This window comes from Corvus moneduloides, chromosome 17 (genome assembly GCF_009650955.1).
Source record: "Corvus moneduloides isolate bCorMon1 chromosome 17, bCorMon1.pri, whole genome shotgun sequence".
Taxonomy (NCBI): Eukaryota; Metazoa; Chordata; class Aves; order Passeriformes; family Corvidae; genus Corvus; species Corvus moneduloides.
In genome coordinates, this window is record NC_045492.1 from 10,189,310 (window position 1) to 10,214,508 (window position 25,199).

Consider the following 25,199-nt stretch of genomic DNA (forward strand, 5'->3'; position numbering starts at 1 on the left):
AGGCAGCCAGCCACAGATTCACCAGCTGCTGCTCAGTGTTTTCTGCGTGCTGCTTGTGAGGGTCGTGGTGCCAGTCACCTGTTGCAGTGGAGCAATGGGCTGTCCCTGTTGTGTGTAACAACATGGATGAGCAAAGGAAAACTGCCACTTTCTCAGACCGAGCCTTTCTCGGCCTTTTGGTGGGGGTGGCTTTGTTACAAGATCGTCTCCGAAGCGTTTTTCTCATTCTGTCCGCATTCTCCTGAGTTATTGCTGCACTCGGAATTTTCCGGCTATTGTGCGGTTATGACATGGAATTTTGCTGTCTGTGTATTATAAATGGTTGAAGATGTCACTGGATGGCAAAAACCTGACGTATCCTCCTCCGAGTTTTGCCACCTTTTAAAGCGATGTTTCACTTCACTGCACTGTAAAATAGTGTAACTCGAGGCAGCTTTAAGTCCCAGTAGCAGGAGGCTTACAGGGAGTTCCATGTAGTAACTGTGCCTCCAGTGAGGCAAAGCAGTAAGGAAAGGTGAAGAAGTAACTGCTACTCGGTGCACTTGCAAACAAATAGGTGAATAATGTGCCAAGCAAAACTGGGAGGATAAGGCTGTTTGGAAAAGCTGGCACATGTGGGTATGCATTTATCACTCCACATGTGTCCATCTGTGCTCTGGCCACCCTGCTAGCTCAGCATGACATGCAGCACTAAGGATGCTGGTGACTGAAGGAAACCCTTCAGGCTGTACCAGCTGTGGGGGCAGCCCCAGCATGCCCCCACTGCCAAACACAGCTCCTGAGCTGTGGAATTCTGCAGTGACCCCCTCCTGTCCCCTGTGCAGCTCTGGCACAGGGGGGCTTTGATCTGAGCACCACTTCCCAGGCCAGCGGGCTTCGCTCAGTTTGAAAGCTTTAGAAAAGTCCTTTTGTAGTGGCTCCTTTCCATGACCACAGGCAGCACCTAAAAGGGAGGGGAGGAAAAGGGAGGCATCAGGGCAGAGGTCAGAGTTCCCAATTCATCCCCTTTAGGGGTCTTGGCACCACCCAGTGACTAAAGCAAGGAGGGGAGGTGGGAGGGAAGTGTTCAATTTGAGAGGACTGAAACAGCAATAATGAACTCCACATGCATGTTCTTGCTGCCTGCGTGTCCCACCAGCCCAGAGTCCCTTCCATTCTCCATTCACCTGCTCCATGCTGCTCATGCGTGATGTGGCTGTGGCATAAGGAGTTTTCATCAGGAATACTGGAACAGTGCTGCTTGGGACCCTCCAAGAGACATCCGCATACTCTGTTGGTGAAGGGACATTTGCTTGATTAAAGACCCAGGATAAACATTAATACAATCATCTAATAAATTAGTTCAGTCAGTTCTCTGTTTTCTGCTGGTTTAATTTGACATTGTAGAAGATTTCAGAAAAGGGAGTTCACTGACTTTTAAACATGATGGTCTTAAAGTGCCAATAATCATTAAGTTTTCTGAAGTAATGCTGCCCTAAAGAAGCTTGAAGTGGTTTTGGCACGGCTTCTGGGAAGGCTGTAAACCTTTTCAAGGAGTTTCCTTTGCTTTATTCAGGGCTTTTTGGCAGAAGACTGCATTTCCAACTGTGGGGGGCTTTTCAGTCTGGAAGGATGTGAGGCACAGCAATGCTGAGGTGTGCTGAAAGGAACTTGCCATGGAGGTTTGCTTCCCTTGTCAAACGCGCTCCTCAGCGTGGGCAGACCTGCCTTAATGATAATGTCTTGAGGATGAGGCAAAAGAGAGATCACAGGCTTCTTTTTTTGATTAAGCTTTACTGGAGATGCTTCTAACTATCTGTCTTCCAAAACAGGCAGCTCTGCAAAGGCACAGCCATGTGCTCATGTTCCCCATCCCACCCCTGTGCCTGAGGGCTATTCCAAAACCAGCCAGGGATCATGCACTGCTCCTGGGGTGGGGCAGGGTTGTAGATGATTATTTCAGATTAGGAGTGTAACAGTGAGGCAGGTTACTGGCATTAACTGAAGCAATTATAGACCTCAGAATTTCAGAACATACAACAAATTTGACCGATTTCAAGTCAGTGCTGCTTGTGCCTTTCTCTGAAGCCTGTCTTCATCCCAGCCCTGTGTTCAGAGCACTGTTTTGCAGGCTGAACTGCAGCCCTGAGCTATCCTTGCCTGAGGAGCGTGGGCACTGACCAGAGCTCTGGTCCTCTCGCTCTTTCAGGTATTGGTAACAGATGAAATCTGAAGCTGTTTCATTCCTCAGTGTCTCAGGGTTAAGTGACATTCTCTTTTGATATGCTGTGGTGTCGGTGACCATTTGTCCTGGTGCCTCTTTATCCCATGCTGTGTCTTTGGTGTGTAGCTCTGCGTGGCAGAGAGAATCGGGCTCAGCCCGGGGCTCTCAGTGCTCCAGGTGACAATTGGTGCTGTAGCTCTCTGCACGTGTCTCTTCTGTGTTTACATCTATGATAGTGTTGCATTTCAGTGGTTTGACTGTGGCTGAAAACACAGTTTTGGAACAAGTTGTTGTTGCCCGCAGAAAAGACACCTGGTGAGGCAGTGCCTGCTTAACTCCATGTGAGCAGCTGATCTGCAGGGACAGCCCAGGGAGCAGCTTGCAAGCAGGAACTTTGTCTGAAACAGTACTTTTTACACCCCGTTTCCTGCCCTTTTTACCTCATCCCCAGCAGCCCCATGCTCCCTGTGGCTTTCTGATAAATCAGGTGAGGGGAGCTGGTGGTGGGTCATGGCAGGGTCAGGTAAACTGGGACAAAGCCACCTGTGTCCCCTGAGAGCGGTGCCAGCAGGGTGCCCAGCTTGTCTTTATGCTCAGAGGAAACTTCAAAGTTCCCACTGACCTGTGAAGGATCAGGCCTTGCAGGTCTCTGGAAGCTGCCCCTCATTCAAACCTCCTCCTTATCTCTCCCTCTTTGCAGTTTGCTCTGATAGTGGCAGTTTTATGTTCTCTGAGCCGCCTTGCAACTCCTTGCATTGCTGAAGTTCTTTCTGTGGCCATACCTTTGTAGTGTCCACGCCTCTCCTGCTCTGGCAACCTGCTGTCTCTGCTAAGCCTGCAGCTCACAATTGCTTTTTAATTAAAACCCTCTTGCTGATGTCAGAAATTCCCTGTAGAGAACCTAACACAATGTGCAGGAGGCTGAGTTGCTCTAAAACACAAATAGCTGGAAATGTTTCAGGTCAGGTTTAGGTCTGGCTCTAATGAAACAACTAATGAGCAACTGGTGCATCAGAGAGGCTAATCACACTTTGAACAGCAAACCTGGTTCAGCTGTTGATGTGTTCCCAGCCCAGCAGGCTACCCAGGGAGGGACAACAGCAGCATTATAAATGTGGAGCAGCTGATCCTAATTTTTACTCCACTCTTACTCAACTTGAGTTCACTGTCTCCCATCAATGTGACCTTTGGGTTCAAAATGATTTTTACATCTGTGGCAAGAATTTAAAGCATGAAAGCACTTTATTTTTTTTGTTACTTATGCCCATTTTTTAATCTTGCCTCGCTCTCCCCCCCACCTCAGTGTTGTGTGTTGTGCAGCAGAAATTTCCACACAACCTGTTGCACCGGTTCCAATTAAAGGTTTGAGCTGAAGAGTTGGGTCAGTTTTATCTGGTCTGCTCTCCCTCCTGGCTCAAAGCATGTCCAAACCAGCCTTGTGACCTCTCTGTACACTGAGTGCTCCCTGCATGAATGTCAGGGTTACCTGGATGGTTTCAGCTCCCCTTTTCTTTGGCTTTGTGCTTGCCTGTCTCTATTTCCATATCTCTAGAGGAAATAATTTAAAAGTGTTCTTGTTCAGGGCAATTTGTGTTGGAGAACTGCCTGCAAGTAACAAAGCAGGTGGCAGTGAGGAATAATGCTGTGAAATCTGTTTCCTTTGCACTGAGATTCCTCCAGAGTTTGGAGCATCTGGAAAATCACACAGTCTGCAGTGGCTCTGCCTTGCCTCAGCCCTTGTAGGGGCAGCAAGGGGATTACCTGTCTTGAGATCTTGTACCTGGTGTAATATTAACGCTGGCTGCAGCTGGGACAGGCAAGGGCAGCATTCCTGCCTGGGGATAACTGGGGATAACTGCGCCTTTAAAAGGAAAACTGCGTGTAACACAGCTCCCTTGCCGGCTGTTTGCAGCAGCAATTCAAGTGACACAACAGTGGCTACACAAAACAATTTGCCAGTTTTCAGGGCTCTTTGCAGGTTTCTTTGAGCATGGGTCAGATTCATTTGTCCGTTAATGAGAGAGAAAGAATTGCCCCTAACAGCTCAGGTCTTTGTCTGATCCTGCTCAGGAGGTGCTGTTAAAGTTGCAGCGTTGTTTTCTCTGGCAGCGTGTCCATGGAGCTGACAAAACCACCCTGGCCACAAAAGCAAGGCAGAGAAGTGATGGCAGACCCTGGCCAGCTGACAGCTGGGGCTGTCCCTTTCTGGCCTTGCATTGCAGCATCATCAGCAAAAGGAACTTGGCTGCGAGACTAAGCTTGAGAACATAGCTGAAAGAACTATATTGTGAAATGAATAGGTGGACAAGAAACAGATTGCAGGGAGCTGGGCAGAGGAGCTGCCAGTCTGAGCCCATAGAAGTGACTGAATGGTTCAGGTCAGGATCTCTGGGCTCGGCAGGGGTGGGTGTGAGTGGCAGCCTCAGCAGAGGAGCTGCTGGCCACGGAGTTTGAGCCACTGCTCTTCACTGGCAGTGCAGCTTCTCCCTCAGATACTCCTTCCTCTGCTTCTGATAACTAGTCCTTTGAGTCTGGGATCCTTTGCCAATGTTCACTGCATATCTGAAATTCAGGAGGGATGCTGCTTAGAGCAGCCCAAATTCCGCACTGGGTGGTTGTGGGGGTTTTGAGCCTTTTCATGTACCTTTTTGCATCCGCACTTTAAATTGGTGCAAACAGAAATTTCCGTCTCTTGATTTGCTTTAGCAGGCTTACACCCTGTGTTTTCTGGATTGCTGTGATATCTGTCTGCTTTGTACCATGTTTTTCTGGCCAGAGTTAAATGTTGTTTTTGTACTTTCCACCAGGGCCAGTACTGCGACATCTGCTCCTCTGCAAACAGCAACAAGGCCCACCCCATCACAAATGCCATTGATGGGACAGAGCGCTGGTGGCAGAGCCCCCCTCTTTCCCGGGGACTGGAGTTCAACCAGGTCAACGTCACCCTGGACCTTGGACAGGTAACAGAAATCCTTTCTTTGTTACATTGTAGACCATGCTAGTGAGGAAGTGCTGCTCTGCTTCTAAAATCCTTTTAGTGGACCTTGCTGGAAGTGTGGAACAAAATCCACTCATTTAATGACAGAGCAGGAGGCCCTGGTTAACACAGAGAAGGGAAAACCTCCTGCTTGTTGTAATATTAACTATATTGTGCTCTTTGCTGTTACTACTTAGATTTTCCCTAAAAGTTGAGTCACTTGTGGAAACTCATCCCATTATGTAGGTGCCATTCCCCTTAGAGGGTACCTGCCTCTCAAAGGGGGACACTTAGCAAGGCCTCACCCCAAAATGGGAAATACAGCCGTGAGAAATTCAAGGTTGCGCTCTAAAACTTTCAACTGGTGCATTTAAAGCTCCCTGAAAAACAGCAAGTCTGTCGTGAAGGTCTTCCTATAAAAGACAAAGGGTGACTATGGATGTTTGGTCTCTAATGCTGGCAAGTCAGAGGGAATTGCCATTGTAATAGCAGGGCTGCCAGCCCCCTCTCTGCCACCTCCTCTGCTGCTCCTATTCATCTGCAAAATATCCCTCTGGACATGGAGTGTTCTCTCAGACTTTGCTCAGCTCAGAGGGAAGCAGTGTCAAAGATGTTCTGTGACTTCACAGGTGACTTTTTCGCTCTCTCTGCTGGAGTAAGGGCTCATTTGTCACTGCAATTTGCAAGGTGCCTGACTCCAAATGTAGATACCCAGGCTGTACCGATGCCGATACCCTTCTGTTAGATGCTTCAAACACACACTTTAGTCCCCAGGATTGTCTCTGATCCAGTTGCTGTAGCACTCGTCTGAGTCTGCCAAACACCCTTCATGAATTTGTTCTCTCTGAGTGCCAGCAGTCTAAAGCTGTGCTGTACCAGCAGCAGTGAAATATCTGCTACTGCCCAGGGCACAAGAGTTGTGTGGGCAAAGCCTCTTGGGGCCGCACGCGGGGAGCTGAGCCCTCACCAGCGTAGGTGGCATGTGCTGTGTCTCTTAGAAACAGCCCAGCTGGCAGGGATGTGCTGGTGGGTGGGTTGCTTTGTGCTCACTCCCCCTGTGACCAAGGGCCAGCCTGCAGTGCGGCTTTTCCATCACTCACTGCTTCTCTGGAGAGGGATTTTTCAAAGATCAGCTTTCCTCAGGAGCTTCTCCTCCTCTTTGTCATTTCTGTGGCAACTTTCTGGCTTTAGGCCAGAGCTAACCCAGCTGCCCTGTACGCCTGCAAGCTGCTGAGTTTGGCTCACCTGGGGGCTTGCAGCCTTCAGAGCTGCTGTGCTGGGAGCCAGAGCTTGGAATAAAATGGGAAGACTTCAGTACTGTTAAAACCGAGCTGGTCTAAGTTGACCTTGTCTCTCCGGAGTCTGTTTGCCCTCGGTACCCAGGGAGATGGGATTGTGCTGTCATTTCTGCAGGGTTGGTACCAGAATTTGCATGTGTGTTGAAGGTGGCAGATGCTTCACCTGGTGTGGATTTTCTCTGGGCTCACAGACCCTCTGCTTCCCTGTCACCTTTGCAATACATCACAAACCCAGCTGGTCCCAAGAGCAGCACAATCCTAAAGCTTCAGTGGGTTTTAGTGGCTTCCCCTTTTTACATGACCTTATTGCATGTAATTGCTGTAATAACCTGTTTATGCTCCTGGTGAGAGTCAGTTCTTTGCTTTTTAACTCCTTTGTTTTGGTAGGTCGGGCAATAGAAACAAGATTAAATGTTAGGGAATCGTTAATTTCCTCCTTTTGAAGTTGACTCTGGTTGAAAGGATAGAAGAGAGAAATTCTTGGGAGCCAGTGTGGTCAGCAGGGCAAGTGCAGGATCAGGCCAGTGTACCTGGCAGCCAGGCTTCCCAAATTCCTTGGATACCAGTGAAAACAGCACAGGTAGCAACACCCTCCCAGGCATGTCTGACAGCAGGGCTTTTTTCTGGCTGGCAATCAAGGCCTCTCCTTCCTCTGTGTATCAATCTTGAGAGCTCTTGGACCAATTAAGGTTTAATTTAAGGGACTCACAGCCGCTAAAAGCTTTTGTCCCTCTGGGTTCTCGTGGGTGTCTGGGGTGCTGATGGCATTGGGAGCACGGCAGGGGCTGGCACAGGGGGTTGTGGTGTCAGCCCCTTCCTTTGCTCCTGCTGGCTTTGTCCCTCTCCAGCCATAAGTGCTTAATTACCAGCTGGAATCGGGTTTCTCCAGCGTTTGGCGACGCTGTGGCACCTGGGAGAGGGTCGGTTAATTAAAGCAGCCTGTTGCTCTTTGCTGTTTGCTGGCCGGGAGCTTGCTCTCCTCACAGGGGTGTTAAAATCCTGTGGGAAGGAGAGAAGGAGGAATATTCACAGCCAGCAAATAAGCTCCAGAATGATTTGGGCTGGCCACCCAGCTGGTGTGAGGATATTAAGCCCTCTCCTCATGTCATCTTAGTGCCAGCAGCAGCCTAATCTTAATGGCTTCATCAGCAAGGCAGGTCAGGGCTCCCACCATGGCTGTGTCCTGTTATCTGCTGGGGGGGTTGGATGGGAGTTGCTCCTGCTGGTACTTTGTCTGTTCCTGCCTCCTTGGGGAAAAGTGATTTTTCTTGTCAGAATTGGTGGGGGAGAAAGGCTGCAAGAGGAGGAAAAGTCACTTGAAGGTTTCCATGTCAGACCCGGGTCTGAGTGCCAGAAATATGACAAACAGCTCCAGGGAGGAAAATTAAATGGGTTTTAGGAGATGCTGAGGAGTATGGAGAGGGAATTTTTTTTTTCTTGCTTTTAATCATGACCTTGGGCCACTGCATGAATTCGATGTAAAATACATCATGGCACCAAGATGAAGCATGGCTCAGGTTTTGGAGAGTAGAATTGTGGGTGCTGTGTGCTGGGAGGACACTGCTGTTGCTGGACGGTCTGGACTTCTCAAAATCCCAAAAAGTGGCTGTCCTACCTGGCTTGGAGGGCAAAGGTCCATGTTGTGGTGCAGGCCCTTAAACCTGCCCCACTGCTGCTCAGCTCCAAGTTCTTTCCTCTCCTGCCTGGAGGCTCCAGGCCAGCTGGAAATGGGAACGTGCCTCTGCTGCAGAGGGGCTGTGCAGAGAGCAGAGGGACAGGGGACCATGACTCACCACCACCATGGAAATTGTCCCCTGTGATCCTGCTGTGATTAAGTACCACAGTGGGTGGAGGGGGAGGAAGGGGTGTGATGGAAGATTCTCCCCCCACCCCAAAAGGTCGTTTGAGTCAGAGCTGACAAGGTTTAAGGAAACATGAATGGCTGGCTCCCTGCCAGAGCCTGACATCTTCCTTGCATGAAGGTGAACCCAGGCCAGCCCTTCCTTGAGATGTTTATGGATAAGTTGGTGCTTTATGATAAACTCTGGGGGAGGAATGCTTGCAGTCATGCAAGAGCAGGAGCTTCGTGCCAGTGCTTGCTTGAGGTTAATTACTGCAGTGAGAAGGTGGCTGAGTAGCAGCCAGCATCTCCCCCTGTGTTGTCTGCTGGCCCTGGTGACACTAGAGAACAGCAGGATTTCAGACTGAAGCTTTGCAGGGAGTCTTGATTTACACCCCAAAGATACTTAGCTGGGCAGCGCCTGACAGAAACACTGACATCCATTCACTTCTGCTGAGGAGAGAAGAGAAGCCTCCTCCTTTGGAGACCTCCAGAGCTCTTTAAAATGCAGCTCCCTTTGGGGTTAGAAGGAGGAAAAGAAAAGTTGCATTCATTGGTAATTCACAAAAGTGGAAAGGAAATGAAAGGGATTGTGAGCCAAGCTCCCGGGCCAGTACGAAGGTGTGTTTTGTAGTTGCTGTGGGATGTATCTCAGCAAGGGAGTAGATTGATAACTTTCTGGGTGCTTTGAGAAGCACCTCTTGAGTTTTCTGCTGATTACAGTGGGATCTGCCAAAGCTGCCACTTTTTCTGGCTTCTAAACTGATTAACTTGTGCTTGCCAGGCTCTTCCAGCTCCAGAGTAAAGGTGTTGATACACAAAACACACGAGGTGCTTCAGCCCTTGGCCAACAGGCTGCTGGTCTTTCAGTGTGAAACGTGGCTCAAAAGGAGCTGGGTGTTTTTCCCATGGGGGATTTTCAGGCCATAAACCTACTTCCTTTCCCTTTTGCACTGCAAACGTAGCCCCTCAGGCCCAGCTTTGCACTATGGTGTGATGTGCAGGATGCCTACAAGTGTTTGAGAGTAGCTAAATGCCTGACTTGCACGAACAGCTCAATCCTTGTTGTGTGAACTGTATTCTTGTTAATGAGTATTAAATTCCTGCTCATCTTTGGCAGATCTGAGCTGGATTAGACCTGGTCTAAGGCTAAAGGAACACCACTGATCCAGAGCATAGTACCTTATGTGTAACAACACTCCGAAATCTTCTTTCACCTCAGTTTCTCACCTCCCATTTATTTTCATTTATTTGAAATAGTAATGGGAGCTGCTGGTAGAGGTCTTCAGGAGCCCCCTTTGAAAGGCAGCTGCAAGGAAATCCCTCAAACTGATGGGCTGACGCTCACCTCGCTGTTCCCAGCACAAGCCTTCAACATGAAGATGAATGTGATGTTTATTTCCTGGCTTAATTAATTGAAGAATCCCTCTTGAGGGAGTAAACTCATGAAATCCCAAGAGAACACTCAGGGTTCTTAATGAATAAAGATGATGTCCTAGAGGCTGCTTTCCCTAGGCTTGATGTGGGATAAGGGTGATGGTCATCCAAGCATTTTCAGCTGAAAACCATTTAAATTTCTCCCTTTTTTCACCTTGTTCCTTTTGCAACTTCATTTCCGTTGCTGTGGGAGCCCTTACTGCCTCCGGGTGATGAAGCTGCTGCTTACATTTCCCTCGAGGGCACTCTTGTTCATTCTTGCTGTGCACAGGGGGAAAGTTGAACCGAGTCTCTTCTTTTCCTTCCCCTCACTGGGGATGTCTCCTGCAGCATTTTCCCCAGCACACATCCCTGGAAAATGCACAGTGCCCGTTTCTCTCAGGGCCACAGGCTGCTTTACCTGCCTGGTGTGTTTTTCATGGAGCATTGCAAGAATGGGTGAGGATTTAAGGGGGGTTTTTTTGTACATGGTTTTTACTTTTCTCCTCTTATTGTTGAGGAGTAACTATTTGGTAATTACTCCTACTTGGTCTTCACTGTGCTGGGGCACCACTGTGGGAAAGGGGTAGGAGGGCTTAGTGACATTTATTGTGAGCTTTTGCACCTTAAATAAAGGGCTGGGGCGTGAAATCTCTAACAAAGACGTTCTTTCTCCAAATTGTTCTCTGGCTCTTGGAGCAAAAGCAGTATTAAAAATAAAGCACATTAAGTAGGCTGAGCAGAAGTCTTTTTTACTTTCCACAGCTGAGCCTGCAGTCTCTTCTCCTGTGTAGAGTCCTCTGCAATTGCCATAGAATCCTTCAAAAGCAGTTCAAGGTCTTTGTTTATAGGCTTCAAAACTATGGTTTCCTGATCTGAGATGGTTTTGGGTTCCATTTAACTACAGAGCCTGTTCAGTGCTGCTGTCCTTTGCAGTGGCTGTGGGATGGAGGCAGGGTGTGTATCTGTAATGCTTCTCTGGGAAAAGCAGAAAAGGTGTGACTGGGAGAGCGTGCAGCACTGGGAGCTGGAACCAAGCCCAAGTGGATGGATCCTCTCTTCTCTCCCAATTTATTTCCCACTTTATTGTTTAAATTAACTTAGCTGTGAAGTCTCTTCTTCAAAGCTGCGGTTCCCCTGACCTGGACCTGCAGCTATTTAGGGGGTTTTTTTGGGCTGATAAAGTGAGATTTTTGCCTTTACTTAGTGCAGAAAGGTCGAGAAGGGCCATCTGCCAACTCCCACCAGATTCCTGGCTCCAAGGGCTGTGTGGGAGCCGCTCAGGTGAGCGGGAAGGGAGTGTCTGGTTGTTAATCAACTGGGGATCTGTCTCCTCTGGCAGCAAGAGCAGACCCATCCTCTCCTTTTCAAACAGCCTTGCCAAATTGGATGCCAAGCTCCAGGATCCAGAGCAGCCAAGGCTGAAACTTCTTTCCTCTTTGCTGCTGCTGCTGTTGTTGGTCAGTGTTAAGGGAAAAGATGTGCACAGTACTGGTGTAGGTAAACCACAGGTGACACATGCATTTTAGTTGTGTGTTATGTTTATTCCAGTCATGAACCAGTACTGCTTAAAATCAGTCTTCCAGGGCTGCATTGACTAGAAAGTATTTCACTTGTAATGTCTGATTCCCAAAAGACCTGCCCTGCACATCTGCCAGGCTGTGAGCACGGGGAAGAGCAGGGGAGCAGGAGGCTCTGGGCAGGTCACTCAGCACTGTGGCACCTTTTGTGGCCTCAAGGAGGTTGTTTCTGCCTGTCCTTTGCATCTTGTACAAATGACCCTTGTGCTTCAACAGCTTAATCTTCCCAGAGGCTGTGCTTGCTCTGCCTAGACCTGAACCAGGTGTTAAAATAAGCCTGAACCTCCCCCCCAGAACAGCTCCAGGTAATGACTGATGAAAGGATAATTGCTGGTTCTAAGAAATGCATGCAAGATTTCCACTGTAGTTTCTCCCTAGGTGTTGTTGCCTATTTATAATGCTGGTGTGATGAGAAACAAAGAGGCTGATGCTGAGGTCTCCTGCCGTGGAGCTTCTTACTCCCTCCAGGCTGTCCCTTCCTTCTCAACTCCCTGGGATTCTTCAAAGATTAGGAGAGCCTCGGGGTGAGCGCGGGCTGGGGAGAGGTCAGGCTGGTGTAGGGGAGGTTTTAGTTTGTAATGAATAGCTGGAAGGCAAGCCTGGTAATTTCTTGCTGTTCTCCTGGAAAGTGTCTGCTTGGCTGGGCTGGAAAACAAGAGTGTGCTTTGACTGGGGTGTGTGTGGGTACACGTGCTCCGGGGTGAGCTCTGTCCGTGGCCGCACCAGGCGAGTTAAAACAGAGCGGGACTGCCTGGGTCAGGCCCCTGTTTGTGTTGTTTTCCTCCTTCAGGAAATTTTTTGGGAAGGTCAGGTTACCCAGTGGATGCAGAGTAGTTCACAGCTGTGACACAGAGCATGCTGGCATCCCGTTAAGTGGTTTAGCATTTTCTGTGCTTTGGCTTGTCCCACCTCCAGAATGGGAATACTGCATTTTATCTCCATCGTTTTCTGTGCACGGCCTGCATGCAGGAGCCTGCACAGCACCAGACCAGAGAGTACAAAATCTCTTGCAGAAGAGAATGACTTCTTGTGTCAAGCTCTTGGCTTGGCTCTGTGCAGCTTTCTCCTCTGTCTGTCACTTCTTCCACCAAGTGAGAGCATCCCTCAGCCCTATGGGTGCTCATCTGTCCACGAACTCATGTCCTGCACACATCCCCGAGTGCTGAAGCTGAGGGCTGTGAGCCTGGAATTGCTGCCAGTGCTGCTGTTTGTGTGGGAATGGGAGACAGGCTCATCCTGTGCCATTGCACAGCCAGTTCAGTTCTTGACGCTTGTCCTGGTCAGGATGGGAAGCCCCTCAAGTGAGCTCTTCCTGCTTCCTGGGGCACGAATCCAGGAGCTGTCCTTGCCCTCCACAGCTCCAGCACAGCTATGTCCTGGCTCAGAGCCACAGGGCTGGCAGGGAGGATGCTAAATACACTTTTGATCATCTGCCTAGTCAGCTCTCTGCTCTTTCAAGCCTGTTCTAGTCCCCTGCACCTTTCTTTTGATGCTTTACCAAGCCTGGCTCAGCCCTGCATTCATGTCTGCCATATCCTTTTATTATAGTCATAAACGTGGGGCTTTCAGGCTGTGCCCAGCCTTGATCCTCAGTCGTTTCCTGTTTTCTGGATTCAGTGCTCTTCAAATTCCAGACCTCTCCTCCTATGTTTAATGCCAACAGTGCAATAAATAGTACACTGCTTCCCGTTTGATAGAAATGAAAAGGGAGATCAGTAGGAAGACGCAAGGAGAGAGGCACATGCCTCATGTGCTGGGGTGGAAGAGTCTTCCTAAATGGCTTAAGAGCAGACTCCAGATCAGTGGCAGTTCATTAGGGAAATGTGGCCTATTCACACAGACCTGGTAATTGACGATTTGTTTCTGGAGGTTAGAGAGGAGACATGGGAACAGGGATGAGAGATACTGGGAGATCCAGGGAGGAAGAGGACAAAGCCTTGGGAGTGACACATAGATGACTCTGCACAAGGCAAGGACTGGGCAGTGGTTTGGGGCTACTTTGGCCACCAGAAACTCTGACAAGAATGAGAGGAGTGACATTTTGTTCCCCACAGAAGGATTTGCCAAACATGGCTATAAAAAAGCCTTTGTTAACGTGAGGTCACTGCTAGTGGAAGGTGGATCTGGATGGTGCCAGCTCCTGTTCGTGCAGTGGAGGAAGCCACGTTGCCTGTTTCCTCCAGGCACCCTCCGTGGCCCCAGTGCTTTGGCAAGGCAGCCACATAGAGGCAGGGAGAGGATGAGCAGGTAACGGGGCCAGCAATTGCTGCTGCACCAAGTCCTGCCAGGACTTGTCAGTCAGGGCTCCTGGAGGACAGTGTTAGGATGGTAGTTTGACATTCTTGTCCTTCCCTCTGTCAAACAACAGAACATTCATGGGAGATGATGTGGCAGAAAGCATCATTCCTTTTGTTCCCAGACACATCTACCTGGAGAAGCTGGGGCTCAGCCAGCAGGGTTAGACCAGCTGAGCTCCTCTGTTGCACGATGTATGTGGTTATCTGGAAGTTAGAACAGCTTCCCTTAGAAGAAGTTGCCTTTATCCTAGAAGATTTGCATATCACTGATGGCTTTTTCCATGAGGCTGTGTGCTGTAAACTGCATCTTTGATGGAGGAGATTTCCTGGCAAAGGTGGTGTTTGTAACTTGCTCTAGTTGATGTGCCCTGCCTGAGAATCACTTTGCATCTTTAGCTTGGCATCCTGAGCCTTGCCAGTGGTTGTTTGTGTAACCCATGCAGGGACAAGCAAACAGCCAAACTGTGAATTGCCACAATTTTTTTTTCAGTTTCCCTTTTCTTTCTCTGCCTGCTTTGATACAGAGCTCTCCCTCACACACACACACTCAGCTGAGCTCTATTTATGGGTTCCTGCAAGTTCCCATCACTGTGGATTGGAGCATGCCCTGTGCCCAAAATCCAGCTGGCATGCTGCTGTAGGCATCTCTTGGATCTAGTTAAATGTGCTCAATGCCAAGTCCCGATGGGAAGAGGAAAAGAATGGCTTTCTGGTATTTGCACATAGTTGCAAACTGTAAACACAGACTCATGACTGCAAACAGAAATCTGTATCGCTGCCTTCATCATGACTTCACTGTTGTTGTCCTGGCTGTTTGCTAAAGCTGTCCCTTAATCCTATTCCAGGCTTTTGCAAAGTCTGCATCCACCCAAACTTAGTGGGCACAAAGATTTTGGCTGGACTCCAGGAAGGGGTTTGGTTATTTCTTTCTCTACCAGTTGTCGTTTTCTGCCTTGGAGCAGGCTTGCTTCAAGTCTCTGCAAATGGGGCTGGAAATACAAGGGGGTCTTGAGGGGATTGTGAGGACAAACCCAGTGTTCTTGTGAGCCTCGTAGGTCTGAGCAGCAGCAAGAACTCCACACAAACAGTGTAGCTGCAGATCTGTGCTGGTGTTAGCAGTGCCGTTGGGAATGTTAATCCCGCTGTGACCCTGGTATGTGCTGCTGTTGGGCCAGCTCACCCAGCTCTGAATGGCAGCGTCATGGTGGGGAAACTTGCTGACAAATGCTAACGTGGTGCATGGCTGGGATGCAGATTTTTAGAAGAATAAACCTGCTTGCATGCATCAGGTTTGGCTTTGTTGAAATCTGCTAACGGCCAGGCTTTAAACCCAGCGCTGTCAAGGCTTGCAGGAACCACGCAGAGGAATTACAGAAAGGCTGGGTGCTCTTGGGTTTGGTGCAGGGACCTAATACAAGGTGCAAGGGAGACTCTTTTCCTGTTGGAGCTGGGTCATCTTGGTACATGTGGAATCTGGAGCCTTGTCAGGTGCAGAGAGGGGCCTACCAAAACCATTTGTCCCTGGGAATGGTGAAGTAAGAAATACAAGGAAAGACAGGCATTTGCCACCTCCTAGAACTGGGTTCAGAACCAGACAGAAATAAGGTGTCAGAGTTTGAGCATCCATATCCCCTTCCAAACCCAGCAGAGGGAGGATTTAGGTATACTCCTTTGGGTTGCTGGAGAGCTGAGGCATGTGTGAGTCATTCATCATTGGCACCTGGCCATTTGAAATGAAAAGCCTTGCAGGGCTTTGGTGGCAAGCTTGAGACCTCTCACGTTGTGCCAATTTTTAGTTAATTCGTTCTCTTCCGTTTCCTTCCCCTCCTCACCCTTCCCATGCGCGCAGGTTTGTGACAGGATATCCACTTCATCCGAGGGAATTGGGGGAAATACTTTCTTGTAGTGTGGCCTGCTGCCAAGGTTGCTTTGTTCTCCTTGTCACTGAAAGAACAGCCCAAGGAAACCCTTGGAACTGAAGCTGGCATGCGACTTAGAGTGGATTTCCTGCAGCTCTGCAAGTGAAGTGTATGACATGGGGATTTTTTTTTAAAATCCCATAAATGCAAGGAAAAAGGGGGCTTGGGTAGGTTACAGATGGCTGGGTCTGAAATCCTCTCTTTGATGGGAAGTTGCTGTGTCACGGACATACAGGTTGTGCCTTGTCAAGGTTAAAATCACTCTTGGGGTTTTTTTAGTTGAATTAAGAGCTGAGCTTGCAACAGGCCTGGGGTTTTTAGTAGAATTCAGTTTGTGGTGAAGATGCTGGTTGACCATGCACCATTCAGTGTGTTGTAGCTGGAGGCTCTGCATAGCAACTCCCGAGTGCTCCATGGAGGCATAAGTCATTTTTGTCACAAATTCAGAGCTGTATTGATAATGGCAAGAAAAGTAGTGAATTTTGGTGTTTGGGACTTAATTCCTTGCTGTGGCCAAAGCATTGATGTCCAGGGCCCTGGGGTGTTTGTATAGAGAGGGTGAGGCAGCTCTTCCTCGTTGTGGTGGGCTGGCACCTGGGCTTGTGCCCTACCACCTTTCTCTGCCCACTGTGCCCTGTGGGACACAAGATTTGGCTCCTGTTTGTCATAGCAGATCAGGTGGCATTTATCTGTGTACATACTATGTTTTGGTGGGATCCTTACATCCCTGCCCAGGACCTCCAGAAAGCTGGGAATGTCACAGAGATCTAATTAACTGTTGGCCACAGAAGAAGCAGATGCTGTTTCAAGTCTCATCCAAAGCACAAAATCCTATTTGTATCCTATGGAAGAGGACTTGAGTGTTTCCTTTTTCAGCCCATGATTTAGCCAAGGGCTTCCTGAACAAACTTAGCAAATCAGCAAGGCTTTGGCAGTACTAAAAAGGGTCTTACTATAGCTCTTTTATAGTATTTTTTAAATTTTATTTTTAGTGCTGCAGAGCCCAGGCTGTCTGGATGGAGCAGGTCCCAGATTTGTTCAGCTCCCAGCCTGCTCTGGAGAGCCCGTCCCAACAAGCTTGTGGTCCTGACTGCTGGAGCTGTGCTTGTAAAACTGGGTGTAAAAACCAGCCTGCAAGCTGTCTAAAGCACAGACAAGTATTCTTTTGTCTGGTTTCTCCCTTTTAATTCTAAACTGGCCCAGGAACTCCTCTAAGAATATTTAAATGCCTTGTGCAGTCAACCTGTATTGATCTTACTTGCTACAACTCAAACAACTCATAGAACATACAGTTGGGAACATTTGTTTGCTCTGGATGGTAGGAATGTCCTCTTGAAAATGTGCTATGCTTTGGTAAGAATGAATAGAGGGTTTTTCCACCCCCTCTCCAGGTTTCTGAAGGCCAAAGTCTTGAAACGGCTTAGAAAGGCTGCTGAAGCTGCTGATAAGATACGCAGCAAATGTGCTTGAGAGCCTAATGTAGGAACAGAAATGTCTGAGCTGTTTGCTTTCCCCTTAACAGTGTGAAAAATTAGTGTGTCTTTTTAAGGAGCCTGGGGAATTGTGTGCTCAGAGTGAGGGCTGTGCTGAGCTGTTACTCCTGGCTTGTGTTATCCCTGAGGCTGGCAGCTGAAACGCTTGGGTTGGAGTTACTGGGTAGGAGAGTGGAACTCATTTGGACCCTGCAGAGCCCCAGTTGTTGCAGTTTTGTTTTTAGCAGGCTCCCTCTGGCTCTGAGCTTGCTGCAGAGATCGCCTCTTGATACGGCAAGCCCTGTGTTTGGAGATGTGATTTTTCTATCCAGTTAATTCCTTCTTTTCTTCCACCACCACTTTGTTGTTCCTGTGTCTCATTGCAGAAGGAAGCTCTCCAGCAACTTTGGTAGCAGGTCTGTGCACCTGCTGTGAGTGTGCTGGGAGCTTTTGGTGAGGCTGGGCTCACACACCATCAGCCAGCTCAGGGGGAGGATGCTGCTCTACACTGTATATTTTATACCAGTGCTGCTTTTTGCCTGAAATGTGTGTTACCCCAGGCCAGGGGGGCAGAGGAGCAGGGCACTCATTGGAGCTGTGGGATCCCACTCTGCCCGTGCTGGGCTGCTCTGACATCCACGAGCCATCTGCAGAGAGCTACTTCCATGAAGGCCAGTCGGACATACTTCATCAGGGTGTGGTGCTGTGAGAATGACAATGTAGCTCTTGCTTAAAAACTTTCTTAACCTCTCAAGTCAGACACCTGTGCTCTGCCCCCACCCTGGACACTTGCCATCCCGTATGCCTCCCCTTCTTTCAGCAGTGGTCTTTATTTCAGTGGTGTGTGCTTGCTCACCCAGACCTCTTATCTCCACTAAATCAAGAGTTTTCTTAAGCCCTTGTGTTTCTGTAGCGCTCCCCTTATCTCTGTTCCTTCCCAGGGCTGGGCAGTGGGAGCAGGGAAGCAGGAGGGGCTGAGCACACTGTAAATGCCTGTTTGCCCTGCAGTGATGCTGTGTGGCTTAACAGCAACAGACAAGGCTGAAAGCACCTGGACGACAGTTGGGTTTTCCCAAATTGCTGGGCAGTTGGGGGTTCTGCATGGTGATTTTATTTTTTAGGGTTTGAGGCAATGGGATTTGTAGAGTGTTAATGCAGTCCAAAATTGCAGTTTCTCATGTGGATGGCAGGTCAGAGAAAAAGACTGAAAACTTGTCTTGCAGGTTGCTGTCAGGTGTATCTATGGTCTTGTGTCTGCTTTCTGTCCCCTTGTCCTTCTTCCTAACCACCAGAATCAGGATACTGTGAAATCCTGTGGGAATTTGCCATCCACAGGGAAGGGCAGCAGCTCCATAGCTCACCCCATCTTTACCCCAGTTGGTAGCCAGAGGTGCAGGTTTGGGCCATGACACCGAACTGCATCTGCAGGTGCTGTTTTGGGGGAAACCTGTGCAATGCGAGCACACCTGGATGAGGTATGACTGCCTGCTTTGGTGCAGGCAGCTGTGTGGATGGATATACATATCCTTGGAATAATGTCTGGCTAGTTGTACAGCACTGTCAGTTTTACTGTTTGTAAAGCATCTGACCTTTCTTTTGCTAAGGCTTTCAACAAGTCAATTTACGGTCTTAGAAGGGACCACCCAGAGCCTGGTTTTGTGGCTGGGGAGAAGGAAGGGAGGGAGCTTTTCAAAGAGCTGAGGAGACAAAATTACTCCTGTGGCCTGTATATTGATTTCATGAACCGTGAGGCTCCGAGGCAGATGCCAGTCTGCTTTGCTGTGATCTTGGCAGAATGTGACCCCTGTCCCTCAGCAGCAGAGCAGTGGAGGTGATCACGTTTCCCCAGGCAGATCCGATTTCTGGAGGATGTGGGGGTGATGTACCCTGTGCCTGGGAACGGGGCTGGGAAGCGTTGCAGGGGAGGCTTTGGCTGTGCCTGGTAGGCACACATCGAGTGCAAACACCCACCTCAGCAGCTCTGGAGATGAGTGCCAAACTGGATTGCTTGTAGCTACGCTGTTTGCATGAATGGCTTTGCCTCCCCTCCTTTGAAGATGATGATTCTCTTTTGAAAACAGGAGATCAAGAATCTGGTCTCAAGACGTGTTGAAAGACACTATTTACAAATGTTTATCCTGGAAAATATTTATAAAGCTCCCCTTGGGAGCAGAGCCTTACAGTACAGTGGTCTCCTATGGACTGAAGTACAGCTGTCTGACAGCTCATGAGCCAGACCTGCTCAGGCTGGTGTTCTGCTGAGATCCCACTTCTTCCCAATAGCCTTATTGCAGACCCCATGGTGTTTCATGTTGCTGTTACACACGGGGCTGTATTCAATGCTAAACGGCACTCAAAGGGCTCTGCCTCTACAAGAACTGCAAGTGTTTAGCAAAGGGTAGAAGTTACTTGGCTGCTCTAAAGGTATTTTGGGACATTCACATCAGTAAAAGATCAATAAAAGTTTCTTGTTAATCTCCTAGTGCCATGATGTGCCACAATAATGCTACTGTCATCTCCAAAGTATCAGCTTCATGTCCTTGGTTCTTGCTCCAAGGAGCAGCACAGATTCCAAATTTCAGCCGCAGTGTGGGGTAATGTGCACTGTCCCTGCCTGAATCAGAGCAAATCCAGAATCCAAATCCCTGATGGAGCAAATCCCCGAGGGAGATGAACTCCCTGTGCCTGTGGTGCTGATGGTTGCACGCATCTCCAGTGAGGACATGCACTGGGTGTTCCAGGCGTGCTGAGTTTGTAATCCCCTGTTTATGCTGTATCCATAACTGGTACGTGAGTTCCGGTCCTTTTTCCTCTTGTCTTGAGGGATAGTAAATCACCCCTGGTGATGTTACTTTCTGGGCAGTGAGTGCAGATAAGGCCTTGGATTCTGCAGTGGGGGGGACTGATCAGTTATCATGTCCCTACACTACGAGGAAGGAGGGAACATGAGATGGCTGGGGTGTTTGTTGTCTTTGGTGCCGGCGTTGGAAAGGCTTTCGGGTTTATTTTCCCCATGTCCCAACGTCAGCAGTGAGCCTTGGTGCAGCTCAGCGTTCCTGCCCTGTGTGCCTCAGCGTCCCCGGGGCTGGGACAGGATGTGAGCGCGTTTGTGGCATGGTGGCCCCGGGTCAGGTTGCTGAAAGGGAGAGGGGTGGCAGGTGCGTGGCCGGCGGCACAGCCGAGGCCGTGGCACGGCTCCCTGTGCTCTGCAAATAAAAACCGCCCAGATTTGGAACTGGGTCAGGAGCATGACCTGAAACACACCGAGGGGCTCGGGGAGTTTTGGGCTGCGCCGCTTCCTCCCGATCCTGGCTGCTGCCCCAGCCAGAAATTCGGTGTGAGAAATGTGAGCAGGTGGATTAGTGCTGCTGCTGGCTCGGTGCTGACTGAGCAGAAGCACTTGCAGCGGCGGGGTTTGCAGTTGGCCTCTTTCTTCTTTGTGTGCCTTTCTGACCAGGGTGGCTGGAGGTGTGCTGAAAGCATCAGTCCTCAGCAAAGTGAAGCTGTTGCAGTTGGGCTGGGCTTCTCTGTCAGCAGCAAGACCCGCTTTGGGCAGCCCTGGAGCCGGTCAGAGGAACATGGGGCTCTACAGAGAGCAGCGTGAAGCTGCTGTGGATGTCTGAGCCGTGGGGGCTGCTGGGCTGGAGAGCAGAGTGACCGCACGTGTCTGCAGCGTGCGTCGTCTTAATGTGTTGTTTATTTGATGTGCCGTTTGTTCTGGCACAGCCCGGGCGCACGCTGGGGTGGATAATGCTGGAGAACAGCGTGAGCTAACCCTGCTTCTCAAAGAGAAGCCTTGCACTTGTTAGAAGCATCTTTTCTCCCAGTGCCTGCTATGTGGAAGCCAGGGATTCAGGAAGGGAGGGGAGTCTCTCTGCCTGTCCCCAAGGCAGGGACAGTAGCACACCTCTGTGTGTGTGGAAGTGCCTTTGGTGTTCAGCATGCCTGCACCAAACCTGGACAAAGGCTTCAGGCTTCAGTTGCCCCACAGCTACAGGGCAGAGTGCATGAGAGGAATGCGGCATCTGGAAAGGCCTTGGCTCTGGATTCTGCCTTCTGTCTTCCCTTATATCTTCTGCTGGTCCTTTGAAGGGTGTCTGGTGCTTTGCACAGCCAGCAGTGACAGCCAGCACACAGGATATGGCCGTGGTGGGGACAGTCAGCAGCCTGCCCCAGGGGGACTGTCTTGTGTCCCACCACACTGAGAGCCATCAATTTCCTGTTTTTGGTTACAATAACACAGCGCCTGTTTAAAAACAACCCGCATTAGCCCTCCCTCCGAAAGAATTTGAACCTGTCATGAAAATTAGAGGAGAAACATTTTCCCAGGCGTCTCATCCAAAGTAGAGCATTGCTGGAACTTGAAGCTGCGGGAGTGGAGGGACCTCACTTGCCATCCCAGGGGGTCGGGGACGTGTCAGCATCACCCAGAGTGTATCAGCTGAAGCGATGTGGGGTGGAGATGAAAAAATTCCCTGATATTTCAGTGGCTGATCAAAACCATACTGAAAATCTGTGCCTGCGGGAGTTGCTGCATTTCATTAAATAAAAACAGCTTCTCTTCATCCTCCTGGAGTTGAGCTGACAGGGGCAGACAAAAACCACGTTGTTGATATCACACTCATGATATGATCTTATCAGCCCCTGCCTGTAAATTGTGACCAAGTTTGACTCTTTCCTTGGATTGATTTGGGAAGCCTCCTCTTCCCCAGAAATGAGTTTTCCAGATGCTTACTTTAAAGGGGAAAAAAAAAAAAAAAAATAGTTAGGGATTTTCTTTGGCCACCTTTCCAGCTTCCAGCTGTTAAGTGCTGGAAATGTGTTCTTCATTATGTCCAAGAGAGAAATGTTTCTTTCTTCCGATTGGGGAGGCAGTAAATATTTCACAACATAATATGCTGTGGACAAGTGAGTTAGTGTGGTTTGTTCTCTGGGCAGCAGCCCCGGTGGCTGCCGTGGGGAGCCAGTGCCGGTGTGATGGACGGGGCAGGGATTCAGCTGTCCCCAGGCTGTGCATGATCGCTTTACTGGATTATAGTTTCCACAACCAAGTGTCTGGTTCTGCCTTCAGAACCAAGCCCCACAGCAGAAATCAGCAGCAATCCTTAACAGCCCCTCTGCATTAACTTTCCAGCGCTGCCACTTACAGCCAGCACCTAGCCTCCTCCGATTCCTTTCTCCTCATCTGACCCCAAAGCAGTTGAGTTCTGGGTTGAGCCTGATGAGCCGGCAATGGGGCTATTTTGGGTTAAGAGGAGGAGGGGTGAATTCCAACTTTGTGGATTACTCCATCCTCTGCCAGCATTGGCTTTGCTCCTGGCAAGGATGCTCCAGTTTGCTTCTAGTGCTCTTGGCCAGCATGGCCTGGGCACTTCCACAGATCAGAGAATTGCAGGATATCACCCAGCGCTTGTTCCAGCCAATGTTTGGCAATTAAGTTGCCAAAGTTTGGCCTGTACTTTACTCTTTGGTCAAGAAGGTGCACAGGGATAGAACAGATAAATTTGGGCCTCTGCAAAAGTTTGTGTCTGTAGTCACTGCATCCAGCTTGGTGGTGCCAATTCCAGGGACAGCTGTGACAGTGTCTAGATCTGAGGGGACTTTCTTGGAAAAGATGGAGAGAGGGGGCTGTCATTGATGGTAACAGCAACTCACGACCTAAATCATCTCACGGAAGGTGTGGTGTAATCAGGGTGCATCCATGAAGGAGCCCTGGCAGCAGAACAGCAGTGGCTGATGCTGTACATGGTAACTCGTAGTGTGAAAAGAAAAACTGTCAAAAATGCTGTGGGCTGGTTAAAATTTGAAGGAGTGTGAGCCCCAACAGGGAGATGACATGACTGAAAGAGCAGAGTTGGACAATAGAACTGAAGTATTTCTCGGACAGGAAATGAAGGAGCAGCCCAGCAGGTGGGAAGGTGGTTGATTCACAGAGTTGGGAATTCTCCTGGGTCTCTGCTGTGATCCCTGTTCTGCACCTGGCATGGGCGGCTCTCATGCAGCCCATGTGTCCTCGGGGAAAGTAAGGAGGCACAGGTATCCATGTGGGAGTGTTGGGCAAGTTACCAGCTGTTGGTGTAGTTGCATCTCTACAAAGCATAACCTGGAGCATATATCACCTGCTCCCTCCTGCCTATATACCTCTAAAAATTATTCCATCTTTTTTTTGCTTCTCACATTTTCTCTGGCAACAGCCCAAAACTAATGGGAAAGGCAGAATGGGACTTTACAGATGTTCTAGACCTTCATTCCCAATATGGAAAATGCTTTAAAATATCTTCTTTGACCACAAAAACTGCAGCATATTTTCCCTTTAAAATAATGTTTAATAAGATTTTTTTTTAAAAAGGAATTAAAATACCAATAGAAGCAGGAGGGCATAAGCCAAGCATTAAGAAAAAACCCCTGAGGATAAAATGAGTTTGTGAGCAATTTGGTCTTGAACTCTGTGGGAATGGGACTAAATCTGTGAAGTCTTCCCGGATATCCTGGCATAATTTGGAGCCCTAAAAATAGCCCAAAACTTGAATAGCCTGGATGACCTCAAAGCTGCTTTTCAAGAGACTTTTAATGTAGTCAGAGTAGGTGAACACCCTGCAGCACATCCAGGTTTCAGGAACCCCTGATGGGTCAATTGGGGGATGGCTAATTGGTTACTGGACCTCGTTAGCATCAGGCTTTGATGGATTGGGCTCCCGGGTTTGCTCCTGCAATGAGCAAATAGTGGTGGGGCACAGTGGCCTCTTTTGGAAATGTGAAGCGAGTCTAAAGGGGCCAATTAAGCGGGTCCCAGGGAGGGCTGTTTCACAGAAGACCACGGCCCTCCCTGCTGCCGGCTGTGCTGGCCCAGAGCCCACTGCAGTGATTTGTCCCTGGGCTCCAGTGCTGACCCCCGGGGCCGGGAGGAGATGCAGGCGTATGCAGAAAGGTGCTTGTGAGGGAGCTCTGCTTTGAAACAAAGCAGCCAATTTCCTTTCACCACAGACAAGCCTTATCTGTAGAGATTATGATGGTCTCCAGTGGAGCCTCTGGTGTCATAACCGTGCTCTTCCTGGGCAGATAGAGAGGCTTGTGCAAAAATCCCATAGCGGCAGCCTGGGATCTGATGCGGCTGTGACTCACGAGCTCTGGACTGTGTGGGAGGTGCTGGGACCGGGCAGTTTGGGGCTTTTTGGTTAGTTTTTGTGGGTTTTTGTGGTTTTGTTGTGTTTTTTTTTTTTTTTTTTTTTTTTTTAACTGGCAGATGAGAAGAGCTGCAGGGCCTTCTGTCCTGAACATTGTAGAGAGGCTCAGCTCAGGTGTGTTTTGAGGCATCTCACTGATGCCTGACTGCTGTTCTGGGTCTCTGCACATGTGTGGATCCTGCTGTGCTATCAGCAGAAGGCTGCCCAACACCTGGGATCTGTCTTGCTGGTCTGACAGGCATGGGGATTTCTCCCAGTAGTCATGCATGGATGTTGTCCAAGGAAAAGGTCTTCTTTGGGACGTGTTCTCCTCAGCCAGACAGAGAAGGTTGTTTTCTTCAGCTCCTGGGAAACACTTCTCAGTGCACTCTTGCAAATACAAATGCAGGAATCTACTGCCTACAGGGTTGTTGTCCATAAAGCTTGCAGTGTGGGTTGTAGATAAGTTGCTTAGTCTGTCATACCCAAGAATGGACCATAGTTTATGTTCCTGGCACAAACATAGCTGAGGTGTGTTTGCCTTTTTCCCCTCTTCCTGTGGTCCCAGTGGATGCTGCTTAGCTTGACATTACTGATGGGCTGCAAATAGGTTGGTCTGGGGGAATTTTGTAGTTACCCAGTCCTCATCAGCCAAGAAAGATTACTTCTCCTCACCTCTTCATGCAAAGCCCCATCCTGCCTCTCCAAGTGCGCTGGGTAGCCAGGTTGATAAAGATTTTGGGCTAGTGTGTGTGTGTATATATATATATATATATTTATATATATTTAGCTCATTCATATTGTTCTGTGATGCTCAATGTTCTTTTTGAAGCTGGGGCAGGAAGAGGCTGGAGATAAGACAACAATAAAAGGCTGGAATAAACCCTGCAAGCAGAGATAATGTACTTCAGAGAATATGGGTGAACTGGCAGACTGGAAAGTTCAAGGAAATTGCAACTTTTGGCCACTCAAGATGATGACTTTTCCCACCAACTGCTCTGCACAGCCTTGGCTTGTGATGTATCTGAGACAGC

At 49.1% G+C, this 25,199-nt stretch overlaps 1 protein-coding gene across 3 annotated transcripts in view; it reads left to right on the top strand.

The window, feature by feature from the left end:
* Positions 1-25,199, top strand: part of LAMA5 (laminin subunit alpha 5) — an 85,200-nt gene that overhangs the window by 1,201 nt on the left and 58,800 nt on the right. For all 3 annotated transcript variants that reach the window (XM_032127491.1, XM_032127493.1, XM_032127494.1), the window contains exon 2: positions 5,011-5,163. In XM_032127491.1, the coding sequence (XP_031983382.1) occupies positions 5,011-5,163 (153 nt within the window). The remainder of the gene's footprint in view (positions 1-5,010; positions 5,164-25,199) is intronic.